This window comes from Pipistrellus kuhlii, unplaced genomic scaffold (genome assembly GCF_014108245.1).
Source record: "Pipistrellus kuhlii isolate mPipKuh1 unplaced genomic scaffold, mPipKuh1.p scaffold_m20_p_9, whole genome shotgun sequence".
NCBI classification, from domain to species: domain Eukaryota; kingdom Metazoa; phylum Chordata; class Mammalia; order Chiroptera; family Vespertilionidae; genus Pipistrellus; species Pipistrellus kuhlii.
The window spans coordinates 62,950,890-62,978,807 of record NW_023425595.1 but is presented as its reverse complement, the minus strand read 5'-3'; the positions used below and the strand labels follow the sequence as shown (position 1 = coordinate 62,978,807).

The 27,918-nt window shown below is 42.0% G+C and overlaps 2 protein-coding genes and 2 long non-coding RNA genes across 5 annotated transcripts in view; 3 read left to right on the top strand and 1 right to left on the bottom strand.

Annotated features, from left to right (window-relative positions):
* The window catches only part of BCO2 (beta-carotene oxygenase 2), a 41,208-nt gene extending 34,320 nt beyond the window's left edge, over positions 1 to 6,888 (top strand). Inside the window, exons 9-12 of one of the 2 annotated variants that reach the window (XM_036428631.2) lie at positions 3,752 to 3,889; positions 4,472 to 4,654; positions 5,450 to 5,560; positions 6,640 to 6,888. In XM_036428631.2, coding sequence (XP_036284524.1) covers positions 3,752 to 3,889; positions 4,472 to 4,654; positions 5,450 to 5,560; positions 6,640 to 6,753 — 546 coding nt within the window. In that variant the 3' untranslated portion in view covers positions 6,754 to 6,888. Of the gene's footprint in view, positions 1 to 3,751; positions 3,890 to 4,471; positions 4,731 to 5,021; positions 5,222 to 5,449; positions 5,561 to 6,639 lie in introns of those variants that run through there. The other variant, XM_036428630.2, reaches the window with a different exon arrangement.
* On the bottom strand, positions 1,606 to 26,545 carry LOC118713722. The gene is made up of 2 exons (XR_004986368.1): positions 25,479 to 26,545; positions 1,606 to 1,634 (listed from the first exon to the last, which is right to left on the bottom strand). It is a non-coding gene; the product is annotated as an uncharacterized LOC118713722 (long non-coding RNA).
* PTS (6-pyruvoyltetrahydropterin synthase) lies at positions 10,654 to 18,046 on the top strand. The gene is made up of 6 exons (XM_036428638.2): positions 10,654 to 10,811; positions 12,587 to 12,666; positions 13,929 to 13,951; positions 14,320 to 14,376; positions 16,893 to 16,963; positions 17,649 to 18,046. Exons 1-6 carry the CDS (start codon positions 10,729 to 10,731, stop codon positions 17,770 to 17,772), a joined length of 438 nt encoding a protein of 145 aa, XP_036284531.1. The 5' UTR covers positions 10,654 to 10,728; the 3' UTR covers positions 17,773 to 18,046.
* The window catches only part of LOC118713721, a 26,070-nt gene continuing 22,646 nt past the window's right edge, over positions 24,495 to 27,918 (top strand). The window contains exon 1 of the long non-coding RNA XR_004986366.1: positions 24,495 to 24,527. This is a non-coding gene — a long non-coding RNA (uncharacterized LOC118713721). The remainder of the gene's footprint in view (positions 24,528 to 27,918) is intronic.

Here is a 27,918-nt window from a genome sequence, read left to right as displayed (position 1 = left end):
TTTATCATATAGGATAATATTTACTATTTTAACTATTTTAGGTGTACAATTCAGTGGCATTAAGTATGCTAACAATGTTGTGCAACCATCACCACTATCCGTTTCTAAAACTTTTTCATCATTACAAACAGAAATTCTGTATCCCTTAAACAACTTCTCCCTAATTCTCCCTCTCCCTTTCTACTTTTGTTTCTATAAATCTACCTATTTTAGTTATCTCATATAAATGAAATCATACAAGAATTGTTCTTTTGTGTCTGGCTTATTCCATTTAGCATAATCTTTTCAAGGTCATCCATGTTGTAGCATGTATCAGAATCTCATTCCTTTTAAAGGTTGGATAATATATATACACATACCACATCTTATTTATCTGTTGGTGGACATTTGAATCGTTTTTACTTTCTGGCTGTTTGAATAATACTGTTAAGGACATTAGAAAATAGTCTGGCTGGTGTTGTTCAGTGGTTGAGCATCGACCTGTGAACCAGAAGGTCATGGATTGATTTCAGGTCAGGGCACATATCTGGGTTGTGAGCTTAATCCCCAGTAGGGGCCAGGTGATCAATGATTCTCTTTCATCACTGATGTTTCTCTCTCTCCCTCTTCTTTCCTTTCTGAAATCAATAAAAATACATTTAAAAAAGGAACATTGGCACACAAGTATTTATTTTAGCTCCTGATTTCAATTCCTTTTGGTATTTACCTAAAATTGCTGGGTCATATGATAATTCTATGTTTAACTTTTTGAGGAACTGCCAAATAATTTTCATAGCAGCTGCACAATTTTACATTCCCACCAGCAATGCACAAGTGTTCCAATTTCTTCATGTTCTCACCAACACTGTTATATCTTTATTTCTTTACATTTTTATAATAGCCATCCTAAAGTGTTATCTCATTGTGGCTTTAATATGCATTTTCCTAGTGACCAATTTTGTTGAGCATTTTTTCATGTATTTATTGTCCATTTGTTTATCTTTGGTGAAAGATTTTTCTTTCAGTCCTTTGCCCATTTCAAAATCAATTGTTTTTCTGTATTCTCACAACTGTATGTGAATCTGCAATTATATAAAAATAAAAAGTTTAATAAAGAAATTTCTTGATTTTTTTCAGCCTTTAGCTGTCTTTTCCTAAAAGCATCTTATGCCCTAAAAGGGAAAAAGTACCCCCAATATCTAGTTTATCTCCTCCCAAATCTCCACCCCATTTTTCTTCACTGCCTTTTTTTTTGCCCCCCTCCCTCCCTCCCATACATACCCTCCCTCCCCAGAGTTTTATGTCCATTGGTTGTACTTATATGCATGTATACAAGTTCTTCGGTTGATCTATTATCTCCCCCAGTTCTCCCTCCCCTCCCCACTGTAATTTGACAGTCTGCTTGTTGCTTTACTGTCTCTATATCTATCTTTTGGTTCATCAGTTTATAATGTTCTTTATCATCCATAAATGAGTGAGGTCATGTGGTGTTTCTCTTTCATTGATTGGCTTATTTCACTCAGCATGATGTTCTCCAATTCCATCCAGGGTGCTGCAAATGATGAGAATTCCTTCTTTTTTATGGCAGCATAGTATTCCATTGTGTAGATGTACCATAGTTTTTGGATCCAATCATCTGCTGACGGGCACCTAGGCTGTTTCCAAATTCTGGCTATTGTAGATTGTGCTGCTATGAACATAGGGGTGCATATATCCTTTCTGATTGGTGTTTCTAGTTTCTTGGGATATATTCCTAGGAGTGGGATTACTGGGTCAAATGGGAGTTCCATTTTCAGTTTTTTGAGGAAACTCCACACTGTTCTCCACAGTGGTTGCACCAGTCTGCATTCCCACCAGCAGTGCACGAGGGTTCCTTTTTCTCCACAGCCTTGCCACATTGTTGTTTTGATTTGCATCTCTCAGATAATTAGTGACTTTGAGCATGTTTTCATATGCCTTTTGGCCTTCCTTCTGTCTTCTTTTGAAAATATTCTATTTAGGTCCATTGCCCATTTCTTAATTGGGTCATTCATCTTCCTTTTATTTAGTTGTATAAGCTGTCTGTAGATGTTGGAGATTAAACCTTTATCAGTGGTATTATTTGCAAATATGTTCTCCCACACCCACACCGTGGGCTTTCTTGTTGTTCTGTTGATGGTTTCTTTTGCTGTAAAAAAGTTTTTTATTTTGATGTGGTCCCATTTGTTTATTTTCTCTCTAGCTTCCATGGCCCTAGGGGCAGTGTCAGTGAAGAAGTTCTTTTCACTGCCTTTTTAGCTCAACAGTGCCTTCAAGCAGCTGTTTTAAACATTTTGTCCAGCTTTTCTGTCTCTCCACATGACCTTATCTACCATTATTAGGAGTCTCTTTTTGTTCAGTTATGGTTTTGAAAAAGAAAAAAATATTTAAATGAATGTAAGAGTAATTTTAAAAAATCAAACTCTGTATGCAGTTTAAACATAACACTAAGTCTTTACCCAGTAAAAACATTTCTGCATGAGATAGAGATAACATGGACTAGGTATATGGGAGAAATGGCAGTTCCTTCTGCATCTTACAATATTTTATGGGAGAAAATGTACTTAAAGTATTCTATTGCCAGAAAAAATACACTTATTTTATTAGGGTCTCTTACTTAAAAATCACCTCTGCAGAGAGGCTATGTTGGGGGTGCCCCTTGATAATTCACTAGGAGGATTCACAGGTTCCAGAAAAATCAGCAAAAGAAAGAGGTACAGGGGTGAAGTCTGGAAGAAACTGAATTCTTGGAGGCATGCATCTGGTTGTCCAGGGTTCTTTATTGGGGATCTTCACATAGACATATAGCCCCTCCATGGGTAATCTCAGTTACTGAAGCTCCAGACCCCCACAGAGAAAGCAGGGACTCATTATAAATCACATTTACACTAATAAAAGAGAAAGATGCAAATTGACCATACCTTTGTGACTCCACCAGCTAATTAGGAGTGAGCATGCAAATTAACCCAACAAAGATAGCAGGTTAATTTGGATGCACAGGAACCAAACAGGATAGGACTCAGGTGTTCCACACCACCCAGCTGCTCCAGGCCTCTGGCAGTGTGGGAAGGAGGAAAGGACAGAGCAAAGGTGGTGCCAGCAGTCAGAGGAAGGAAGGCCCATTTTTACATGAATCTTGGTTCATCAGGCCTCTAGTTTCAGCATAAATTATCTGGATAAACGAGTACAGTGTGACTCAAGGCCTCAGGCATGCAGAGTACTTTTATCAGGCTGATCAATCCAAGGAAGAGCTTGGCTCCCAGGTGCCAGACAAAAACAGTCCTTTCTTGAGAATATGCAGGGTTTGAGCAACCTAGCTCTGCTAAATTAACCATTTTTCACCCAGAGGTCTATCCTGACCAAACCTGAAGAAAGAAGCAGCCCTTGTTACTCGTTAGTTCCCCACCCTATTTTTTAATGGCATTCATCACTGTAAGAACCTGGGCTATATAATTATTTGTTTATTTGACACCAATGAAATAACATATTATTTACTATCACTCTTTCTCCACTAGACTATCAGTTCCACGAGGCCAGAGGTTTTGTTTCGTTCACTGCTGTATTCCCAGTGTCTAAAACGGTACCTGTAGTAGGTACTCAACAGGTGTTCGTTGTATAAATAAATGAATAAAAATGCTCATGCATGCAATTACTTAGGAATGCCAGTAATGTTGCCTGGATCTAAAAATTTGGGACATGCTGCTGTTGCATGAACGACAATTTCCTCACCTGTTTACTTCTCTCTCCTGAACAGGTCTATAATTCAGCGGCCACATCTTTCCCTCGAAGATTTGTTTTGCCCTTACATGCCAGTTTGAACGCCCCTGAGGGAGAGAACCTCAGCCCGCTGTCTTACTCCTCAGCCAGTGCTGTGAAACAGGCTGATGGCAAGGTAGGCTCTGAGCAGATATCAGACGAAGACACTGACTGTTAGTGTTGTTTTCACTCACTGGCCGTTTCCCACAGTGTTTGATGGACACTAAGTTTCACAACATTCAGCTGAGCAGGGTCAGGTCCAGGTACATTGCTTGGACCGCAGAATTCAGTTTGAACCGCAGAATTCAGTTTGGGAGTGAGCACTGTGTTCACCGATCTCTTTTGTGTTTTGAAACAGATATACGAAAAACTAGAAACGGTTGTAAAATGTTTAAATATTTCAGATTGGTCCTGGTCACCCCTGCCTTTTAGATAATTTGTGCTTATCACAGGCGTATTATTGGCTAGCTATCAATGTCTTAGCTTTAGTAGAATAAAAAGTTCACTTGTACCTCCTATCAGTTTAGTCAGAAAACCAGGTAATTTTTTATGCATTTTACCCATGATGGCAAGAAGAACAATATAAAAATTACATAGAACCTTCATTTCCAAGCCCTGTCAGAAACTCTTCCACAGTATGACCCCCTCACAGACTTTTACACTGATGAAAATAAGTGAGGATTAGGCAATCACTACAAATCTTTTGGAACCTTTTCAGATTTGGTGCTCTTATGAAAATCTACACCCTGAGAACTTAGAACAAGTAGGAGGTATTGAGTTTCCCCAGATCAACTATGGCCAGTTTTGTGGCAAAAAGTATCGTTTCTTCTATGGCTGTGGATTTCGGCATTTGGTGGGGGATTCTCTGATCAAGGTCGACGTGGTGAACAAGACACTGAAGGTAATGAAAATCTCTCTTGTTTTCCAAACCCTGAAAGGACCTGCTCTGCCCTTGGAATGAGTCTGTTTTGATTAAGGCAGCTTTAAAAAAAAAAAAAAAAAAAAAAAAAAAAAATATATATATATATATATATATATATATATATATATATATATATATATTTATTTATTTTTTACCGAGAGGAAGAGAGAGGAAATAGAGAATTAGAACATCGATAAGAGAGAATCATCGAAGAGCTGCCTCTTGCACACCCCCACTGGGGATGTGCCCCCAACCAAGGTACATGCCCTTGACCGAAATCGAACCCAGGACCTTTCAGTCTGTAGGCCGACGCTCTATCCACTGAGCCAAACTGGTTTCGGCTAAGGCAGCTTTTGAGATTCTCTAATGTTTAAGCAGCTCAGCTACTTACTTGTATTAAGTTTGAGAACCATGGAATCACCTAAGTAGGGTTATGTTCCCTCTAAGGAATCTAGATAAACCACAAGCCCAGAATTCTGAGCTTGATGTTATTTTGAGAGAAATCATGGGGCTAAGGTTGTTGGCATAACTATATTTCAGGTTGATGGGAAATTATAATTTCACAAGTTGTGTCTGATGATGATAGACAGTGCAGCTGCAAAAGCTCCCTCTCTCTTTCCTACTATATTCAATTCAGTAAGTCTGGTGTGTTTCTTTTTTATTGTTGGAATATTATATTGACAGCCAAATTTATGCGTGGAGGGGAAAAAAGCTATTGAAAGCTTTCAGCTCTTAACTAACCTTCTATCAAATACTTTTTTGGGGGAGTTACAGGTTTGGAGAGAAGATGACTTTTATCCGTCAGAACCTGTTTTTGTTCCAGTACCAGGGTCCAGTGAGGAAGATGGTGGGGTTATTCTTTCTGTGGTGATCACTCCCAACCAGGTAAATGTATGTCCCTGTCACCAATCAGAAAGAAAAGTAACTCTGAGCCTTTTGAGGTCTGTATGAGGGATCTATTCAGTGAAGCTGCTGATAGTTTACTTTTATTCCAGTGTGGCACCTTCTCTTTTCTTTCCCTCCTTATCATTTACATACCTTTTGTGATAACCCATACTTTTTATTGGTTTAGGTTTCTATTTGTAGAACTGTAGGAATTTATATCTGCATAGGAATGCAGTTACAAACTACTTTCATACATATTATTTTATTTACACATCAAGCAACTTTGTGGGATACCATTTACACATGTGGAATTTGTAACTTAAGAAAGCTGAAAGAGACTTGTATCAGATCTCATAGTACAATAGTAAAGCCAGTATTTAACCCCCGTCTTCTGACTTCTAGTCTAATATTCATACCATCTGTGCTGCCAAATTCAATGGAGTGACCTGAAAGTCTAATGTGGTGAACCCGGGACCTGGTGTCTCCATAATATCTAACGTCTCTGGGCAATGTTGTGGCAACTAGGTTCCCCTTGGAGACCAGCTCTGATGAACTCGTGGAGGCTGCCTGGGAGTTAGATCTCTGACCCTTCCAAAGGGTTTGGTGAGGAATGTGCTCTGATCAGTGAGTCAGTCCTGCTCAGGGTTTAGGAGGCATTGGTCCTAATACCATGTACTTGCCACTCCCATATTGATACCAGGCAAGTCTGGGTCTGCCCTGCAGTGATATGTTTGATCAGCTCTCAAGTAACACAAAATGGAGGGAGGCATTTCTAACTTGGAAGAAAGAATTTCTGTGAACTAGGTAAAAAGATCCCTAACCTTAAAGGGATCCTATGAAGGTGATTGACGTAAACAGTGTAACTTTTCCACTCTAGGTATGAGCTTCCTTTTCAGACCCGTTCAGCAACTCAGCAAACATTTAGTGACTGGGCAGGCAAGGCTCTCGGCTAGGTACTGAGGATAGCTGTGAAGATGAGTAACATAATCTCCCTCTTAGGAATTGTATAGCCTAGTGGAGGAGAGAGATCTATTTTTAATTAAAAAAAAAAAGAATTTTCAACATTATTTCTTTTCTAGAATAAAAGCAACTTTCTCCTAGTCTTGGATGCCAAGAACTTTGAAGAACTGGGCCGAGCAGAGGTGCCTGTGCAAATGCCTTACGGGTTTCATGGCACCTTCATAGCCACCTAAGAGAAGAACCGGGAGGTCTGGGGACCAGGTTTAAGATGAATGTGCTCTGTACAAAAAGAGACCGAAAAGGGAACCTTACTTTCCAAACCTCAGACATCTGGTTTTTACATTATTATATATAAAAAAAGATTTCAATTGATAATTAGGCTTTTATATTTTCTTAGGGCTCTTCCTTGAAAACACTGAGCAAGTGTTGATACCACTTTTTGAAGAGAGTTTTACATTTGTGTTTACTTGATATATCTCTCTCTCTCAGTAACAAGAATGCATGAAAGAAAAACTAGAAGTAGGTAAGTGACAGAGACTCTCACAGTGGAGAGAAGAAATCTGAATAATTGTAGGTAGTAGAATATGAATATAGATCTGAAAAGCACCGGTTTTTTTCGTCGTCATGGCCTGCCTGTTACCACTGGCCCCAGGTGATCAAGAGGACGAGAAGCCAGCCATGTCACCCTGGTGGCTTCTTTTAGACCGGCTGTTTCTCTGCAGTCCACAGCAGATGCCACTGCAGTTGGACCACCCTGCCCCTAGTTTGGCCTTGGTACTGTTTGGAAATGTTACAGGATTCCAGGGCAGGAGAAAAAGGGGAAATTGAGACAGGAAGGTTAGGACAAGGCCAAACATTGTGAGTAATTTGCAACTGGCCTGCAAGTGACAAACCAGTGTTTTTCCCAGGACACTCTGAGAGCAGATAGTTAGAACCTCCCTGCTCAGAGAATGCAGAAAGGGAGGGGAACAGGGAAAGGAGAAAAGGGCACTTTTACTCCCTAAGCTAGGGGTGTCGAACTCAATCAGAGAAGGGGCCAAAATCTAAAATCCAGCCTAAATCGCAGGCCGAATGGTTTACTGAACAGTCATAAACTGTCATTGTGATGGAAACGCAGCGGAGTGCAGTGATGACAGTGCGGTGCGGGCCACATTGCAAGGCCTGGCGGGACGGATTTGGCCCGCGGGCCTTGTGTTTGACACATGTGCCCTAAGCAAAGCCGGCAGCCTCGGGCCTCAGCAAGGTGAAGTTGCCAGGATCCTGGGAAGACCACAGCAAGAACACCTGGAGCCTTAACCTATACCAAGACACTCCACAAAAGAATCTCCTGAAACCTACAGACAGGAGGAGGTCTATTACTCCTCCAACTTGCTCCAGACACTCTCGTTTCTGTATTACCGGGAAAGCCCCTCTGTGCTCCAAGCCTGATGAGATAGATTTGCTTGCTTTGCTTTGCTTTTTCAATAAAGGTGCATGCGTTCACCACTTTAATAAATTGTTGTTGTTTTTTTTTTCACAATGCAGTCAAGGTCTCTTGTATAAACTCATTTATATGAGAAGACAAGGTTTGAGGTTGGGGACAGCCTTCTCTCTCCCACTAGCTCAGGGGGCTGTCCTGTCTGATAACACCTTTCTGGTGTCTGTGTGAGGTGCTAAAGTCAAGCATTTCTTCTAATCTCCAGGTGTCTTGTTCTTCAGAGATTAACGAAAAGTCATTAGTTCTTCATTTATTTGGGCAATAGGTGTTACTAGAGACCATTTAATTCCCACATTTCTAAACCCAACCAGTTTTTTACTAATAGCCCAAATTAGCCTAGGTTTGTCACTGAAGCCACACTCTTGCCGACATCTTCAAAGTTCCTTTCCTTCAGTCACACTCCTTCCCTCTGCTGAATTCCAGTCCTGGGCCAGCTAAACCTCTCATGCTCCCTCTGCCTGGTGAACATCGCTGGAAAAGACCCCCAAACATGTCTTTCAGGAGCAATTGTGAATTCATGATTAGGCTTGCTGCACAGTCCTGAACCAACAGTCAGTTTCTTCTTAATTTTCTTTCTTTTTAAAAATCGTCACCCAAGGATATTTTTATTGATTTTAGAGGAGGGTGGGAGTAAAAGGTGGGGGGGGGGGGAAGAGAGAGAGAGAGAGAGAGAGAGAGAGAGAGAGAGAGAGAGAGAGAGAAGATAATCAATGCATGAGAGAACATTGATTGGTCACCTTCTGAATGTGCCCCAACTAGGGATCAAACCCACAACCTGGGTATGTGCCCTGACCAGGAATTGAACCCACAACCTTTAAGTATACGGATAATGCTCCAACCAACAGAGCCACATGGCAGGGCTCAATTTTCTTTAAAAGTTATTGTAGCCAAAACTGGTTTGGCTCAGTGGATAGAGCGTCGGCCTGTGGACTGAAGGGTCCCGGGTTTGATTCCGGTCAAGGGCAGGTGCCTTGGTTGTGGGCACATCCCCAGTAGGAGGTGTGCAGGAGGCAACTGTTTCTCTCTCATGAATGTTTCTAACTCTCTATTCCCTCTCTCTTCCTCTCTGTAAAAAATCAATAAAATATATTCTAAAAAATGAGTTATTGTAAACACCACAGACCCTACCTCTTTAGTTCCATACATACAGATGCCCTATGTGAGAGTTTACATTGTGACAATAAAGTAAAAGTTCTAAGTTTTGGGTTTGTGTTAGTGAGATACAGAACAATAGTGCAGGCACACAATGGCAAGAAGATACCTAAGTAGAACAGATATGTCATATGTGGGAGCTTAGAGGCAAAGGTAACCATCCTATCTAATAAAGAGGGAATATGCTAATTAACCATCACTCTGTCACAAAGATGACTACACCCACAGCTGAAGCCAAGTTCCCATAAGAAGCCTTAACAAGCAATCAGGAGGGACCTGAGGCTATGCCCTCCTCTACCCTGATGGGGCTTGACAGGGGACCTCAGACCATGTCTCCTGCCTTGTCACCAGGCTGGGGGACTCTCAGGCCATGCCTCCATGCGATTTTGAGGTGAATGTGGGTGGGTGAGGACTTGACTCTGTGTTCTGTGGTGTGCCCTAGACTCTGACAGGAGGAAGGTTTTCCAAATAAAGTTATATTGTGAGGTACTGGGGGTTAGGACTTTAACCCATTAATTTTGGGGCTACAATAACTGGATCACCTTTATATTGAGAAATCACCACTTATATATCAGCCACATCCATGAATTTATCTGTCTTTCCCAGTGCCGGGAATAGTGCCTCCCAGTAGATATTCAATAAATATTTGAGGAAAGCATGAATGGAAGACATGGCATGGTACTAGGCATGCAAGTTGTTTGTGTATTCCTTACGAGTAGTTGTTGAGGAAACATTTGTCATAGAATCACTTGTGTGGGTGTTCATGGGTGTGAGTTCTCGCATGGTGCCAGCACAGAGTGATGCCCGATTTCACAGTCCAAAGGCAGTCTACTCTCTGAAAGCCGCGTGGTCCTGCACTTGCCCTCGAGTTCCTGCCTCCTTTACCACAAGGCAGCAGTTCTCAACCTGTGGGTGGCGACCCCTTTGGAGGTTGAGTGATCCTTTCACAGGGGTTGCCTAAGACCATTGGAAAACACAGATATTTACAATTCATAACAGTAGCAAAATTACAGTTATGAAGTAGAAACGAAAATAATTTTATGGTTGAGGGTCACCACAACATGAGGAACTGTGGCGGCATTAGGAAGGTTGAGAACCACTGCCATAAGGAGACTGGCCCTGCGGTAAACCAGATACTGGAAGTTTCTATTGTAATCCAGGGCACCTAGATTCTCTAGGTCCTAGACCTAAACATGACTAGGAGTGGCGGCTCAGAGAAGTCCCTCGGAGGCCCAGAGGGTGCCTAGGCTGGCCCTGACTGCGTGGCATGGCCTCAGACTGAGCAGACATAAGAATCGACACTAAAACCCATTCATTTGACCACTGCTAAGTGCCCAGCTGTCTGAATTCTGGCTTTCCCGAGATCCAATTAGCAAGGGGCGCCTGCCACAGCCTCCAGGCCGGCAGAGGGAGCCCGGCCACAGGGCGTGGCGCAGAGACTTCCGGGCGCTGCGCAGAGACTTCCGGGAGCTGCGCAGAAGGCTTTCGGGCGCAGCGCGCACTGCGCAGCCCAGCCGTGAGGCTCCGCCCACCCCAGCCACCGTCACCCGGGACGTGGCAGGAGCGGAACTGCCAGGCGATGAGCGGTGCGGCTCCCGGCCGGCGCCGCTGGGCGCGAGTGTCCCGTCTCGTCTCCTTCAGCGCGACCCACCGGCTCCACTGGTGGGTTGTGCCCCCAGCGCGGGGGTGGGGCGGGCCCGGCGCGGGGCCGCGGGTGTGCGCTCCGAGGTGAGGGCGGCGCGCCCGCTCGGCCCTGGCCCGTCAGGCTCTTTTGGCGACACCGTTAGGGGACTGGCAGGGTGACCGGTGGGCAGTCCAGCCGCCGGCGAGAGAGAAGGCGCTGGCTCCGTGACCTCGTGGTCTCAGCGGGGCGGTAACGGTCAGTGGGGCGAACCACGCCCAGATCACACAGAGCCCGGCGCTTCGTAAGCACTCAATAAGTGTTAGCTTCCGAACTAATAAAAGTACAGCACAAATGTTGTCCTCTTGTCACTTAAGAGAAAATGGACCCAGTGTTCACTTCCCCAAGGCAGCTCCGAGAGCAAGCAGCACAGTTGCATCCCACTGCTTGATGGCACTAGAATTGGTTCATTTAAAAAAATATATTTTTGTTGATTTTGGAGAGGAAGGGAGAGAGATAGAAACATCAGTGGGCTGCCTCCTGCAGGCTTCCTACTGGGGATCCAGCTCACAACCCCAGCATGTGCCCCACCAGGCATGGAACCAGGATCTGGCCCATAGGTTGATGCTTAAGACTGAGCCAGGCCTGCGGGGCTAAAGTTGATTTTGAGGAGAGATTTGCCCCTCAATAGCAAGCTCCACTCTGAGTACCCACTCCCCCATCCATAAAAGAAGGATAATAGTTTCTACCTAGCAAGGTCCATCCATCATTCACTGGAGAGGTATTTCTTGGGGCTTGTCAGGCCTTGTGCCAGATAACGGATGTAGCGGTGAGCAGTGCGCACCCGTCACGCCTTCTGGGTGGAGTGTACAATCTGGTCAATACTGTGGAAGGTACAGTGAGATCATTTTGTGCAAAATCTTTGAACTGTAGCATTTTAAATGTAAGAAGTGCAGGAGCAGGAGAAGATGGGGGAAATAATAAAGTGGGTCTCAAACAGAAAGGGATTGTATAATAGAAAGCTTGAACATATGAGGGTAGTAAGGGACTCATTATTGCTGCAAAGATTGGACAGGGAGAGGCATAAAAATCCATTAAGCAAGGTGCTCTCTGCCTGGAACAACAGTTGAGTATGTAATTGTAAAGTGTCACCTGATTTGAATGCCCCTCAATGAACTGGGGAAGTTATCAGTGGAGGTATGATAAAGCAAGATTGTTAAAGAAGAGACTAATAGGTCATGTAATTATTTCTCAGGAGCAATGAGAATTTTTTAAAAAATATTTTATTGATTTTGTACAGAGAGGAAGGGAGAGAGAGAGAGAGAGTTAGAAACATCGATGAGAGAGAGTCATCGATCAGCTGCCTCTTGCACACCCCCTACTGGGGATATGCCCGCAACCAAGGTACATGCCCTTGACCGGAATCGAACCCCGGTCCCTTCAGTCCCCAAGCCAACGCTCTATCCATGGAGCCAAACCGGTTTCGGTAGCAATGAGAATTTAAACCACTTGACGACAAGCATCTTTTATCATTCAGCTGTGCCTAATATGTAGTAGGTACTCAGTAATGTTGAGTTGAGAAATGGAAGGGCCTTGAGCAGATCAGGTTTTGGAATCTTGCTATGGAACAAGGGGGTTGAAAGTGCTTATGCTAATTTGTATGGTGTAGTAGTCTAATTGGGGGGCATACAGTGGTTCCTGACATAAAGCTGAATAATGAAACCCAGGTGATTTATGATTCTCCACTTGATGAGCTAAAGTATTAATAAATTGTGAAACTTATATTGATCTTTTTCTCCCCCCCCCTCCCCGTCAGCAAATCTCTGAGTAATGAAGAAAATTTGAAACTGTTTGGAAAATGCAACAACCCAAATGGTCATGGGCACAATTACAAAGGTGAGAGGAAAACTGATGAAATTTAGCCCTTTCAGTAAGAGTGGGAGAATTTTAGCAAATACATTCTTAATGAGTAAAAAAAAACGTATGGGCAGAGCAGTAATGCTTTGAGCCTTGAATGAGAGGTTAAGTGGAAGTTTAGAATGAAGAGAGCTGTTGCCTTGGTGGGATGTGTTTTAGCTTTTATCTTGCAATTAATTATCTGCTTTGATAGACAGTCCAAAATAATTAATGGTTTAAATAATTTTTTTTGGCTTTAGTGTACATATTGAGATTTTTTGGGCACATTTCATTGTAATTAGGTGTTGCTGAGGCTAATGTTAAAATTATCAATAGATTTGTATTCTTTGAATAAGTATGATTGACAAAAGGGGGGTGTTGGTTGGGAATATGCTGTATGGAGGGAAGTAGGTTGAGTTGAAAATTTTGCCAGTAGTGTCCAAGAAAGAAAGTAATTTATACCAGAATTAGAGAGTTGATTGTTTGAAATATAGTAATTTCTCAAAAAAACAGGTATGTAAGCCGTTGAGTATCACTGTATATGGTGTGGTGGATTAAGACCAGGAAAGGTATCAGAAGATCAGGATTTCTAGTTTAGTTATTGCCTCTTACTTGATCTATGATACCTTTCATTCTTAGTTTGTTATTTTTCATATAATATCCCATGGTGTTTGTATGGAGCTGAAAAAATATGGAAGTTTTTAATTTGTAAAGTATTCTTATTACCATGATTTTTCAAATGCTTCGTATAAGCACTTGTTAATTTACAAAGTATGACTGTATACATTCGTCTGAGTAAAGGGATAAGAGTTTTATTCCCCTGCCTCTCCAAAAAGAGTTTTAGTTACAGTAGTAGTTTTGCTTGCTTAGAAAGGTAGTGCCCAAAAGGTACTGACAGAGTCTGCAGCTGGACTTCTTCCTGTACATTTCCTACTTTACAGGCAGCGATGGGGCAGCATCTTGATCCTTTCTCGTGGAGATTTCTAACTAGTGCCATCAACATCATAAGCAGAATTTACCCCCTTCTTGGCTTTGGATTAGCTCTTCTGCTTAGCTAAAGCTCCTACTAAGCTCTTCTGTCTTGGTTGACCCTTGTTTTGGTTGATAAAACAATCTTAACTAAGAGGACAGATTTTTTTTGGCAATATAAATACAGCTCTATGGGGCAGAGATTCTAAAAATGTATGCTGCTAACTTGTGCTTGGATGTTAATCTGTTGAAAGTCATGTTAGTCTTTTGGTCTTTTGTTTTCTTTCCCATAGTTGTGGTGACAGTACATGGAGAGGTATGTGCTGAATGTGTCTGTGTGTCCTCTTTCTGCCAATGTATAGATTCAGTGCTGACAAATTCTGTTCAAGTCATTATTGCTTCAATATTGTCCGTTGTGTCTGGTGAGCTGCTGCCATTCCAGGCCTTTCCTCTCTCTAAGTGTCATCTTTCATCTTTAATGTGCTGTATGTGGGCAGGTAGAAGAGCAAGACAATGAAAGGATATTTGGAGCACTTGGTGTTCCCGTGCTGAGACTGATGATTGTGTTGGGGGTGAAGGCAAATGTGGACACAATTTCTGCACGTTGTAGAGCCTTTAATATTTACCAGAGGTTTAAATATGAAGAGGATGTTATAGTAATATTCTTCTCTATTTATTCTTCAGATCGATCCTGTTACAGGCATGGTTATGAATTTGACTGACCTCAAAGGGTATATGGAGGTAATGGCATGTTTGGTGCTTATTATGTGCCATCCCTTAAGTAATTCCCATCAGCTACTGGCTTTTCACTTTCCCAGCCAAGTAACTATGAGTTCCATGATGGGGTGAGTGGAATTGGGTGTGGGAATAGGGGAGTAGTTGGAGGAACTACTTTCATGTTCTTCTAATGGTGTTTGGGTGACTAAATGGAAATTGTCACTATTGTATTACAGTGATGGAGATAAATGTAGCATGCTCATCTTATATTCCTTGCTGCCTTTAACAATTTCCTACATTTAACAATTTCGACTCTTGTTTCAAAATACAGATTTCTTCTTGAAGTTTTCTTTTTGTCCCCTCTGAATTTTTTATAAAATAAATCTTTGATAATAGATTTTAACACTACCCTGTTTTAGTCATTCTAGCCTGATTATAAAGCACTGGGGCAGTTCGTCATAAGGGTAACACAAAAGAATGTGTTCAATAAAGGACTTACTGATTGTATCACTTTAGAATTCTTGCATTGTAAGAGACTGTAGATAATATCTACAATAAGTAATTTCTTCATGTCACAGATTGTTTGAGAGATGCTAAACAGTTAACTCCAGGTCATAAACTGTAATTAGTCCTTTACAAAGTTGAGAGTAGATTTGCTTGTATCCAGCTTAGCTTTTATTATGTCATCATTTCACCTGTTTATTGAGTTCTTTGCTTCAGGTTTGCTCCTTCCATTTGTTTCATAAAAATGTTATTTATAAACATTATTTCTTGCACATTCATTATCATCCATATATTCAAGTTTGCCTACTTTGCATCAGTGTTTGGGCTAAGTACTAGGAATGCAAAGATGAATGGTTCAGAGCACTTTCCCACAGGATGCTCAGGTCAATTTTTTTTCTAGTAGGCAAACAATAAGTTCTCACAGGGTAAAAAAGATGAAGGGATTGAGAACTACAGATTGGTAGTTACAAAATTGTCATGAAGATGTATAGTACAGCATAGAAAATATATTCAATAATATTGTAATAACTATGTATGGTACCAGCTAGGTATTGGAAATATCAGGGGAACACTTTATAAAATATATGGTTATTTAGCCATTATGCTGTACATCTGAAAATAATACAAAATAATATTGAATGTAAAGTGTAAGTGAAAAAAGGTTTTCAGCAAATTGGTTGAATAAATGAATAAGGGAGTTAGTGAATGAACAACAGCGCTGTGCTTAAAGTGCTTTTGGAAAGCTATAGAGACAGAGTTCTTACATAGGGTGATATTTAAGACAGCAGTATGAGAAATATGAGATGCCCTAAGTAAGCATTATGATTAAATACATCTTTGTTTACCACCTTGAAGGACATCATACACTCCCGTCAGTAAAAGTGGCTCATCATGGCATATAGTGCAAAGTCAGAGTCCTGTTGAAGAGGCTGCAGTGGAAAAGTTGAGACTTGAACTGGAATTAAAGATAAAACAAAGATATTTCTTTTCATGATATCTATGTGGATATCACTTAATCTATTTTAAAGGTAGTTTGGTTTAGGACTTACTATTTTTGTGATTATGATTTTTCTAAAAAAATGATTGCTATTTTTATTATTTTTTAATTAAAAAATATTTTATTGATTTTGTACAGAGAGGAAGGGAGAGAGAGAGAGAGTTAGAAACATCGATGAGAGAGAGTCATCGATCAGCTGCCTCTTGCACACACCCTACTGGGGATATGCCCACAACCAAGGTACATGCCCTTGACCGGAATCGAACCCAGGACCCTTCAGTCCCCAATCTGACGCTCTATCCATTGAGCCAAACCGGCCCTGGCTATTTTTATTATTAATGTACACTTGTTAGACCATACCACATGGAGAATTAGATTATTTTGATTTTGAACAATATAGCTAATTAAAAGTAGAAAATTAGAAAATGCTTAGCTTTTGTACAATATAGCTAAAAACTTAGAATAAAGCAATTACAATTCTTGATATTGATAAAGGAAAACATGTTAATATATAAGCATTAGGAAGAAATGCAGTTATGTCATATTTTTTCTTCTAAGGGTTCAAGATAATTTTTAAATTATTCCTTATAGCAGAAATGTGGTACTATTAATGTAATATCAGTTTTAGTCTGCCTTATAAAATGTAGTACTCACTGAATCTCTCCTAGTGACATTGTGGCATTGTCTTGAAGGTGAGACTCTTATGGAGTAGTATTTTTGGTAACTTTTTGGACAGCATGCAAGAGTGTTAAACTGAATTCTGAATCACAGTGGCTGTTATGAGAAAACTCCAGTGAATACTCTACTTATTGGTTTCTTAACCTCTTTGCATTCAGTAAGAAGGAAAAATAGTCATTATGGAGGGCTAATGTTATTTCACAATTTTAAAATTTCTGAAATTGCTTCGTAAGACACAGATAAAGTACACAGTAAAAGTATTGAGTTAGTGGCTGAATGATAACTTTTAGAGGCAAAGGTAGAACACTTTGGAATCTGAGACATAAATGGAATTGATGTTTTTCCTCTGTTTTGTCTGTAGGAGGCAATCATGAAACCCCTTGATCATAAGAATCTGGATTTAGATGTACCATACTTTGCAGATGTTGTAAGGTGAGTGTGACTATATAACCTAATAAGAGTAATATGTAAATTAGCCATCACTCTGCTATGCAGGCCACGCCCACCAGCCACACCCAGTAGCTAATCAGAGCGAGTATGCAAATTAATCCAACGAAGATGGCAGTTAATTTGCATATGTGGAGGGAGGGAAAGCAAGGCTGCTGCGGCTGCTGGAGGGAAAGCGGCAGCAGGTGCGGGGTGGGGCAGGGCAGGGCAATGTGTGCAGAGTGGCATGCACAGAGGTGGTGGCTGCGGGAGACAGCAGGGGCGGTGGGTGTGGTGGGTTGGGTGAGCAGGGTGGGGTACACAGCAGCAGCCTGTGTGGGCCCCAGAGGCAGCGGCAGCGGGCGTGGCCACAGAGGCAGGGGCAGTGGGCGGGTGCAGTGGGTCCAGTGTGCGGGACAAGGCGCACAGTGGTGGTGGCAGCACGCTGCGCAGCCGCACGCGGGTGTGGTGGGGTATGCGGGGAACAGCAGAGGTGGGGGTGGCAGGAGGGAAGCCCGCCGGAAGTCTTGCAGGAATATTCCTGCAACAGGTGCCTAGTCTTACATAATATAGAGAATAAGAAAGAAGATGTTTAATGACACCTTTTAAAAATAGAATTTCTGTTCTCCGTAAATATTAAACATTAAATTTAATTTATTTGTCTTTTGATCGTCTCTCCTTTTCTCTACAGCACAACAGAAAATGTAGCTGTGTATATCTGGGATAACCTCCAGAAATTTCTTCCTGTGGGGATTCTTTATAAAGTAAAAGTATATGAAACTGATAATAATATTGTAGTCTATAAAGGAGAATAGCCCTTAGGAATCAATACTATAGATTCTATAGAAATCCATAGTATAGAAATATTCAATTTCTGTCCACATTTGAAAAATATCTTTATCCCCTTGGACTATTAAGACACCATCACATAGTTACTGCACCTCTACACTGTTCTGGAATGCCTGATTCATTGTAATCATTGTAAGACTTCTGTTAAATTAAAATCTATTTTAAAACCAAATTTGTAATGTATCATGAGTATCATTAAGAGTGCCTGTTTTGTATAGATTAAAAATCACTTCACTGCAATTGTTGCTTTATGTTTTTGATTTTCACCACCCTGGATTCCTTGTGGGCAAAGTCTTTATTCTAAGCAGAGTACCTAGTGATTTTTGTTGATTAAATCAATGGCATATTGATGGAAACTTGAAACTTATAGTGCCTTAGCCATGATGAATACTTGGTCAATATTTTTAGAATTGAAAAACATGAAAGTTTTGAGGCTTCAATTCCAGTCCCAGTGCTGTTACTGTTCATTTGTGCCACTTCTATCTCAGAGCCTTAGGGTTGCTTTACCAGAGGCTTCCTAAAGCTGCTCCTGTCTGCTCTCAGAGTTATATCTCCATAATTTTAAATACCAAATGAGTATATATTCATTTATTGATAGATAAGGAAAAAGATTGATATGGGATTGTGTGGAGCTCTGACCAGAGTACACTGGAGGTTAAAGGCCCGCTCAGCAAATACACACGAGCCGGCACTGACATGGCAGTGTTGCTATCTTAAAGTCCCCTTTGCCCTACGCATGTGCCAGGGCAGTGACTCAGCAGTAGCGCTGTGTGTACTGTGAAAGTGCATCCTCATACGACCTGCTTATGTTAATGCAGCACGAGTGTCACTAATTTTGTTTGAGTATATATGGTAAAGGACTTCCCAGACAAGAAAAAGCTAAAGGAGTTCATCATCCCCAAATCAGCATTAAATGAAATATTATAGGATCTTCTTTTAGAAGAAAATAAAAAATATGAACAATAAAAAATAAATACATAGCTATCAACAATTGAATCTAAATACAAGATAAACAGAAAAACAAAAAACAAAACAAAACCAGATAAACGAACAAGCAGAACAGAAACATATTCATGGATAACAGAGAACATGTTGATGGTTGCTAGATGGGAGGGTGGTTAGGGAAATGGGAGAAAAGGTGAAGGGATTAAGAAGTACAAATTGGTTGTTACAGAATAGTCATGGGGATGTAAAGTACAGAATAAGGAATATAGTAAATAATAATCTTTAAAAAAATCTTTTAAAAAAAATCTTTATTGTTCATATTATTACAAATGTTCCTCATTTTTTCCCCACTCCATTGCTCCCCTCCATCAGGTTCCCACCCCACCTCTGCCCTTTCCCCACCCCCCATTGTCCTCATCCATAGGTGCACAGTTTATGTTCAGTCTCTTCCTACACCCCCCCCCCCATTCCCCTTTTCCCCAAGAATCGTCAGTTCACTCCCCTTCCATACCTCTGATTCTATTATATTCACCAGTTAATATTGTTTATCAGATTTTTAGATTTCCTTGGTTTTTAGATTCACTTGTTGATAGTTACATATTTGTTGTTCATAATTTTTATCTTTATTTTCTTTCTCTTCTGAAAGAACTCCCTTCAGCAATTCATATAATTCTGGTTTGGCAGTGATGAACTCTTTTAGCTTTTTTTTTTTTTTTTTTATTAGTGAAGCTCTTTTTCTGGCCTTTGATTCTGAGTGATAGCTTTTCTGGGTAGATTATTTTTGGCTGTAGGGTCTTGCTATTCATTACCTTGAATATTTCTTGCCATGCCCGTCTGGCCTGCATGGTTTCTGTTGAGAAATCAACTGATAGTCATATGGGTGCTCCTTTATAGGTAACTACCTTCTTTGCTCTTACTGCTTTTAATATTCTCTCTTTGTCTTTTGCTCTTGGAATTTTAAGTATGATGTGTCTTGGTGTGGTCCTCTTTGGATTCCTTTGGTTTGGAGTTCTGTGCGCTTCCTGGACTTGTAAGTCTAATTCTTTCCCCAGGTGGGGGAAGTTTTCTGTCACTATTTCTTCCAGTATGTTTTTGGTATCTTGCTCTCTCTTCTTCTGGGACACCCATAATTCTGATGTTGGTTCACTTGAAGTTATCCCAGAGGTTTCTTACATTATCTCAACTTTCTGGATTCTCTTGTTCTTGCTTCTGCAGAGGAATGTCTTCTGGCTCTTTATGTTCCAAATCTTTGACTTGATTCTTGTGATCTTCCATTCTGTTTTTAGGACTCTGTATAATATTTTTTATTTTAGACAATGTATTCTTTATTTCTTGTTGATCCCTTATTATTTCTAGTTTATTCATTTTCATATCCTCATAGGTCTCGTTTATTTTATCGGCCTTTTCTAGGAAATTCTTGAAAAACCTTATAAGCGTGGTTTTGATCTCTCTATCCAGTCGCTTTTTGTCCTCTATTTCTTTCGTTTGTGATCTGTTTTCCTGTATCGGCATTTTTGCAGCTTCCCTGAGTTGGTAGCCTTAAAAGTCTCTGTGTTCAGCTTGGATGGGGTGGAGTTTCAGGGTGGAGCCTACAGCCTTGGCTTCCGTCAGCCATGCCCTATGCGGCTCCTGAGTCTCAGTGTTCCTCAGTGTCCTTCAGTACTCGCTGCAAGCACCTCTGAGGGAAAGGTGCCCTCGAGTTTCGCCTCCTACCAAACAGTATAAGCTCTTCCCCAATGAGCCTGAAACTGGGGTTCAGTTCAGTTGGAAGTGGGGTTGGAAGTGGGGTTCAGAGCAGTCTGGAACTTTTGTCTCCCTCCTGCTAGGGCAATCCAGTGGCACAGTCAACTGTCCATTCTCTGCGCGCAATGTGCGCACCTCCGGGACTTCCTTTCGCCACTCCTCTGAGTTTCCGCCTTACAGCCCAGGCTCCCTCTGTATGAGCCTTGGTCCCCAGGGTCTGGCCTAGAACTGGGGTTCAGTGCTGTCAGATCTGGGGTTCAGTACAGTCTGGAGCTTTTATTTCCTTCCCTCTAGGGAACACCAGCCAGGCACTCAGCCTCCCCCTCCTCTCTGGCTCCATCCTCTTCGCGCTTGCAACATGTCTCCGTACCTTAGGCTTTTACAGCTCCTCTGATTTTCCTTCTGGTTTTCTGTTTCCTTCTCGTTGTAGAGTTTCCAGTCAGTCGACTCTCCTGTAGTTCTGGGTAATGTCCATTTTGTATTTTAGTTGTATTTTATTGAAATTGTTGTGTGAGGCTGCAGTTAGGTGTTTACCTGTGCCGCCATCTTGGATTCTCTCTAGTAAATAATATTCTAATAACTGGTGTCAGGTGGGTGCAAGATTTGTTGGGATGATCACTTAAGTTATGTAATGCCTAATCACTGGAGCAAACATTCAAAACTAAAATAATATTGTAGATCAACTGTAATTGAAAATAAAAATGATATAAATGAATAAAAAAAATAAAAGAAGGGCTAGTTTTATCTGTTACTTTTCTGAGTTTTAGTTGCTCCTATGTAGAGCAACAGATGGGCAGTGGGTTGTCTTGTGTGCATCTCATTTCCAAAGTCAAGTTCTGAATTCTTTAAAATTTATTTTCCATTAGTCTTTCTTAAAAATGATACTACCATCCATTTATTTTTGTCAAGCCAGAAACATGGGAATGGTCTGGATTTCTACCTCTTACTTCTGTCAGAAAGTTCTGTAGGTCTTACCTTTAAAATACATAATTGTCTATCTTTACATTTCCAGTGCCACCACCCAGTCCAACCGCCACACTTTCTTGCCGGGGTTACTGACATGGCCTCTTTCCTGGTCTGCTTTCACTTTGGTTCTCTTCCACACTCCTGTCACCACCTCTCCTCCCCCTCTCATGTTACTACTTGAAAGCGTCTGCTAGCCTGCTGTAACTTAATACCACATCTCGGAGTTTTGCCCTTGTCATGCTCCCCTGCCTGGAATGCTGTCCCTATCCTCTGCCCCATCCTTTTCATAAAACCTATTATTCTTCAGATCTCGGCCTAAATTTCACCCTCTTGATCACTCATTATATGTATTTTCTATTATAATACCTACATACTCCCCTATCTTCCAGTGTTAAAATGTATATGCTTCCTTTGTCTTATTTATTTGCTTATAAGTTTATTGTCCATCTCAACCACAAGGATGTCAATGTCATGAGGGCCAGAGCCATGTTTGCCTTATTCACTCTGGTTGCCCCAGGACCTAGTCCAGTGAGTGTTGATCTATGAAGCAAGAGGTCATTGGTTTGAGTCCTGGTCAGAACACATGCCTGGGTTGCTGGCTAGATCCCCAGTGGGGGGGCTGTGCAGGAGGCAATGATTCATGTTTCTCTCATGGATGTTTCTATCTCTCTACCCTTCTCCCTTCCTCTCTAAAATCAATAAAGACACTTAGAAAAAAACCAAACTAGACTTAAAAGATTCTTGAATATAATGAAAATGGTGTGCAGCCACTTACTGGTGGGAGTGGCTGGAACCCAGACCTCGCCCAGGGTTTGGAGGCCACTCACCTCCTTGCAAAGAGGACCACTTGGCTCTGAGTCATGGCTCACAACAAGATCCTCCCGCGATGGCAGGAAGATTCTTACCTCTGAAGACAATGTTGGGACCAAAATATGATAGTCAAATTGCTGAAGAAAATTGGTTCTATCCCAGTATACTCTCAAATTATCTAAAGAGTTTGAAGTTTACTAGGGCTGCTGTAACAAGTTACCACAACTGGGTGGCTTAAAACAACAGAACTTCAGATTAAAGACAATCAGAAATCTTAAAAGCAGCTGGAGAAAAGCAGTTAGTTACCTACCAGGATGCTCCCATAAAACTGTCAGCTGATTTCTCAGCAGAAACTTTGCAGACCAGATGGGTGTAGATGAAATATTCGAAGTGATGAAAATCAAGAACCTACAACCAAGACTACTTTACCCAGCAACATTATAGGATAGATAAGGAGTTCCCAGACAAGAAAAATCTAAAGGAATTCATTACCACCAAACCAATATTACAAGAAATGTTAAAAGGGTCTCTTTTAGAAGAAGAATAAAACACATGAATAATAATAATAAAATAGCAATAAATATATATCAAAAATTTCTTTAAAGGCAAGTGGATTAAATGCTCCAATCAAAAGACATGGTGACTGAATGGGTAACAAGACCCTTATATATGTCTACAAGAGACTCAATTCAGATAAAAAGTAAAGGGATGAAAAAGGTATTTCATGAAAATGAAAACAAAATAAAAAGATGGGGTAGTAATACTTATACCAGATAAAACAAACTTTGAAACAAAGTATATAAAAAGAGATAAAGAAGGACCTAGCAACTCTAATTCTGGTTATTTACCCAAAGAAACTCAAAACGCAAAATTGAAAAGACATACATATATATCCATATATTTATTGCAGCATTACGTACTATAACCAAGATATGGAACCAATGTAAGTGTCCAACAATAAATGAATGGATAAAGAAGTGGTGCATGTATACAATGGAATAGATGCAGCCACAAAAGAGTGAAATCTTGCCAATCTGCTACAAGGATAAACCTAGAGGGTATTATGCTAAGTAAAATAAGTCAGAGAAAGACAAATGCCAGATGATTTCACTTATGTGTGGAATGTAAAAAATAAGCAGAACAGAAACAGACTCATAATATGGAAAACATTTGGAGATTGGGATCAGTGAAAAAGGTAAAGGGATTGAGAAGTAAAAATTGGTAGGTACAGAATAGTCATGGGGATATGAAGTTCAGCATAAGAAATATAATCCTATGTAATAAAGAGAGAATACGCAAATTAACCACCACTCCGCCACAAAGATGGCAGCACCCACAGCAGAGGTGAGGTCTCCCAACATAAGATGGCTGCACCCAGTGGAGGCTGAGTTTCTGTAATGAGCCTTAATGAGCAATTAGCAGGGACCTGAGGCTGTGACCTCCCCGCCCCCGTGGGACTTGACAGGGACCTCAGGCCATGCCCCCCACCTGGCAGGGCTGATGAGGGACCTCAGGCCACACCCCCTGCCCTGGTGCCAACTCGGGGGACCTCAGGCTGTGCCTCCCACCCCAGCACCGGCCAGGGGACCTGAGGCTGCAACCCCCTGCCCAGTGGGGCTTGACGGGGGGCCTCAAGGGGCGCATCCCACCTGATGGGCTTGACAAGGGTGGGACTGACCAGGTCTGGATCTAGCCCAATGCGGGGGAGGGGGGGTAGGAGAGAAGGTAGGGGGCATGGCAGGGTCTGGATCAATTTTGAGGTGCATGTGAGTGGATGGGGACTTGACCCAGCAACTCCAATTCTGGTTATTTACCCAAAGAAACTCAAAATGCTAAATTGAAAGACATACACATCCATATATTTATGGAGGAAGATTTTAATATACATTTTACTAATTTTATTTCATCTCTTCTATTATAGAGAAAGGGCAAATAGCAATATTAAAATACTTCCTCTAATTAATCTCCTTTTAAAGTGCACAAATTTTATGCACCAGGCCACTAGTCATCTATGTAAAAGCCTAAGTGACCAAATGACCAGTTGGTTGGTTGCTATGACACCCACTGACCACCACGGGGCAGATGCTCAACACAAGAGCTGACCTCTGGTGGTCAATGCACTCGAACAGTGAGAGTGTTGGTCAGCTGACATCCTGCCCACCAGTAGTCCTGTAGGTCTAATCTCCAGAGAATGAGCCAGGGACCAACTGACCGGCACCATCAGCACTTTCCCAACAGCATCGCCCGCATCCTGGAAGTTGGCCTCAGGCACTTCCCCTCCCTAGATGCTCCGCAAGGAAGAAATGATATAAAAGTGGCTGCCAGGTGGCTCCTGAGAACCGGCACAAATGTCAGTGGGACGAGTTCAGATCCGGATCCTGGGGCAGCAAAGGCATCCCACCACCTGCTGGAAGGGCTGATCACGTCCCGGCTCCCCACTCCCCTTCAGGATGGGTGCCAGAAGCAGGGCTCACGGCTGGTGAACGCTGCTGTGGTATCGCGAGCCTCTCCCGATCTGGACCGGGCGCGAGCCCTCGGCAGGCAGAGCGGGGCCAGGGCTGGGGCCAGCGTGAGTGGGAGTGGCAGGCAGGAGCGGCAGGTGTTGCTGGACTGCTGGTTTCAGACCGATCCCCGAAGGCCATTCCTAGGGACCCCACCGGTGCATGAATCCATGCACCAGGCCTCCAGTTGATAATATAATAACTATGGTGTCAAGATGGGTAGTAGATTTACTGGAGCAAGTTATGTAAATGTCTAATCATTGGGTTGTACACAAACTAATATTGTATTTCAACTGCAATTGAAAAATAAAAAAAAAAAGATACGTGGCTTTCTTATATATCAGTGTATCATTTGTGATAGTTTTTTAGGCATTAAATACTTATATAGTGTTTATAATACTTTGTGCCAGGTGTTGTTCTAAGTACTTTACATATATCAACTGATTTAATGTCAACACAGTAACATATGAGGCGGCTACTATATTTCTTCCTACTTTACATTCCAGGAAACCAAGGTACATGGAAGTTAAGCTACTGGTGTCAGGTCCCACAACTAGTAAGAGACAAAATCAAATGAAATTGAACCCAGGCAGTCTAACTTGAGTTTATGCTTTAAGATAATTTGCCTAATGCTTTACTTCATTATTACATCTTTTTCAACATCTACTTTACAGAGTAAAGTGGTGTTGGCAGACACTATCCAATACTGTCTCAATTGTCTGCCTCTTCTGAATGGCTGGTGTTACAGTTGGTCATTGACCAGGTTGGGACTCTTTCTGTGAAGGCCTTTGAGGTAATGGGATTTGCAAGGCATCCATTTTCTTTTCTACTTTCTCAAAGTGCGTTATGCTGGGCAGCAGTTGCTGTTTCTGTCACAGAATAAAAATGCACTGAATTTACAAAGCATGATGCTACAAGCCAGAAAAGTAGGACAAGGTTGGGCAAGTGAGTGTGGGAGTGATAAATAGTCCATCACTTGTTCATCTCTTTACTGTGCGTGAGGTCAGAGCCTGTGGGCTTCCTTGCAGTTGCTCATGTGCATTTTTTTTTTTTTTCCTGTTGGTGTGTCAGTGTCCTATCAGGATCGGGAGGTTTATTACAAAGATGAGGATCAGGATTAGCTATTCCTGAGACTGAGAATGTGTGGACTTCTATAGTCCTTCTTCTCATTCCACAATCCCAGCTGCTTAAAGAGTGACCAGGAAGGCCAGCCACCTGGAGGTTGTGCTGCTTTAATTCCTGTCTCAGCCCAAGGAGGAGATCACTTGTTTGAGCACAACACTATTTCTGAGCCTGGATTTCGCTCCAGAATCCTCCTTAACAGTGCTCCCGGCAGCCTCTGTCAACCAGTCAGATATGGCGTAAGATCATGCCTTCTTACCATCTCTGACTAGACCTTACCAAAGATGTCAGGCTGTGACAGAGAAATAAAAATTGAGACCTTCAGATACCTCTTACACACAGATGAGAAAACCAAGGTGGGAGATATGATGCCACTTGTTAAAGGTTATCTTTCTACTCGCAGCAGAACTGGAATTTACATGCGTCCTGCCTGCTGGGCCAGCCCCCTTGCTCAGCTCCTCTGCATTCTCCCAGGTTTCTTTGAGTCTAAAAGTTTCCCAGCTTCAGAGAATATCTTTGCTGGATATTTGTCACACCTTCCACATTGAAACTGGGATGGGAGCCAGGTTGGACCGTGAAAGTTTTAAATATGAAACTTGTTCCTAGCCCGCAGGTGCAGGACTCACTGCCGTTAATATTTAGAATTTAATTTAAAGCAATCCAAACAGCCGAAACTGGTTTGGCTCAGTGGATAGAGCGTCAGCCTGAGGACTGAGGGGTCCCAGGTTTGATTCCGGTCAAGGGCATGTACCTTGGTTGTGAGCACATCCCCAGTAGGAGGTGTGCAGGAGGCAGCTGATCGATGTTTCTCTCTCATTGATGTTTCTATCTCTCTCCCTTCTTCTCTGTAAAAAATCAATAAAATATATTTAAAAAAAATCTAAACACACCAAAAAACAAACCTGACACATTCTGGGGGATGCTTAATGAAGAAAGGCTGTCAAATTCAACACTTAAAATCTGTCAGGTCAGTGGCTGACTGCTGCGACAGCAGGAAAGAGACTGAGGTGACCACACGACAAGGCAGCCTTTGCAGAAGTCATTTGGAAAAATCACTGGACAGATGGATGACTCAATAAGCAGCAACCATGGAGAGAAGCAAGAATATGATTCTAGAGTCACTGTGTTATAATATTCAAAACGTTCAGTTTTAAAAAATATAAAAGACCTACAAAATAGGAAAGCATGGCCTATTCACAGGGAAAAAGGAGGAATTGAAAGAAACTGTTCTTGAGAAAGCCAGTCACTAGATGTTGGCATTCTAGAATCTATACTAATAATAGACAAATATCTAAATTGACTGTACCCTTGTGACACCCAAAGCCAATCAGGATTGAGTATGCAAATTAACCCAACAAAGATGGTAGGCCTGTGGGCAGTGCGCAAGCTGGGGGGGGGGGTGAGGGAGATAAGGGTATGGGGGTGCAGTGGGGGGAGAGGGTGGGTTGGATGAGAGGCATCCCTGGAACCCCACCCCATTTGAGCCTGTGGCCAGTGCATGCATGTGCTCTGGCACTGAGTGGTTGGGGTCCCGGGGCCCCCACTGGAGTGTCTGGTCCTGTCAGCCTGGCCTGGGTGTGGCTGGAATTTGCAGTCCTTTTGGTTTGTGCAGCCCCTGAACCAGAAGTGGAAACCAAGAGCATGGGGAGCACTAGGAATGCTGGGAATCGTAGTTCTGGTGGCAGACGTATTGAGGGATCTCCTAGACCACATGTGTCAAACACAAGGCCCGCGGGCCAAATCCGTCCCGCCAGGCCTTGCAATGTGGCCCGCACCGCGCTGTCATCACTGCACTCCGCTGCGTTTCCATCACAATGACAGTTTATGACTGTTCAGTAAACCATTCGGCCCGCGATTTAGGCTGGATTTTAGATTTTGGCCCCTTCTCTGATTGAGTTCGACACTCCTATCCTAGACACTAGAGCAAAGTAAGTCTGGAGCAAGTTACTGTTGCGGGTTGGGGATGGATGGAAAGCAAAGGTGAGAGACATAAATAAAGTCAGAGTGTTGAGGAAAAATTAAAGG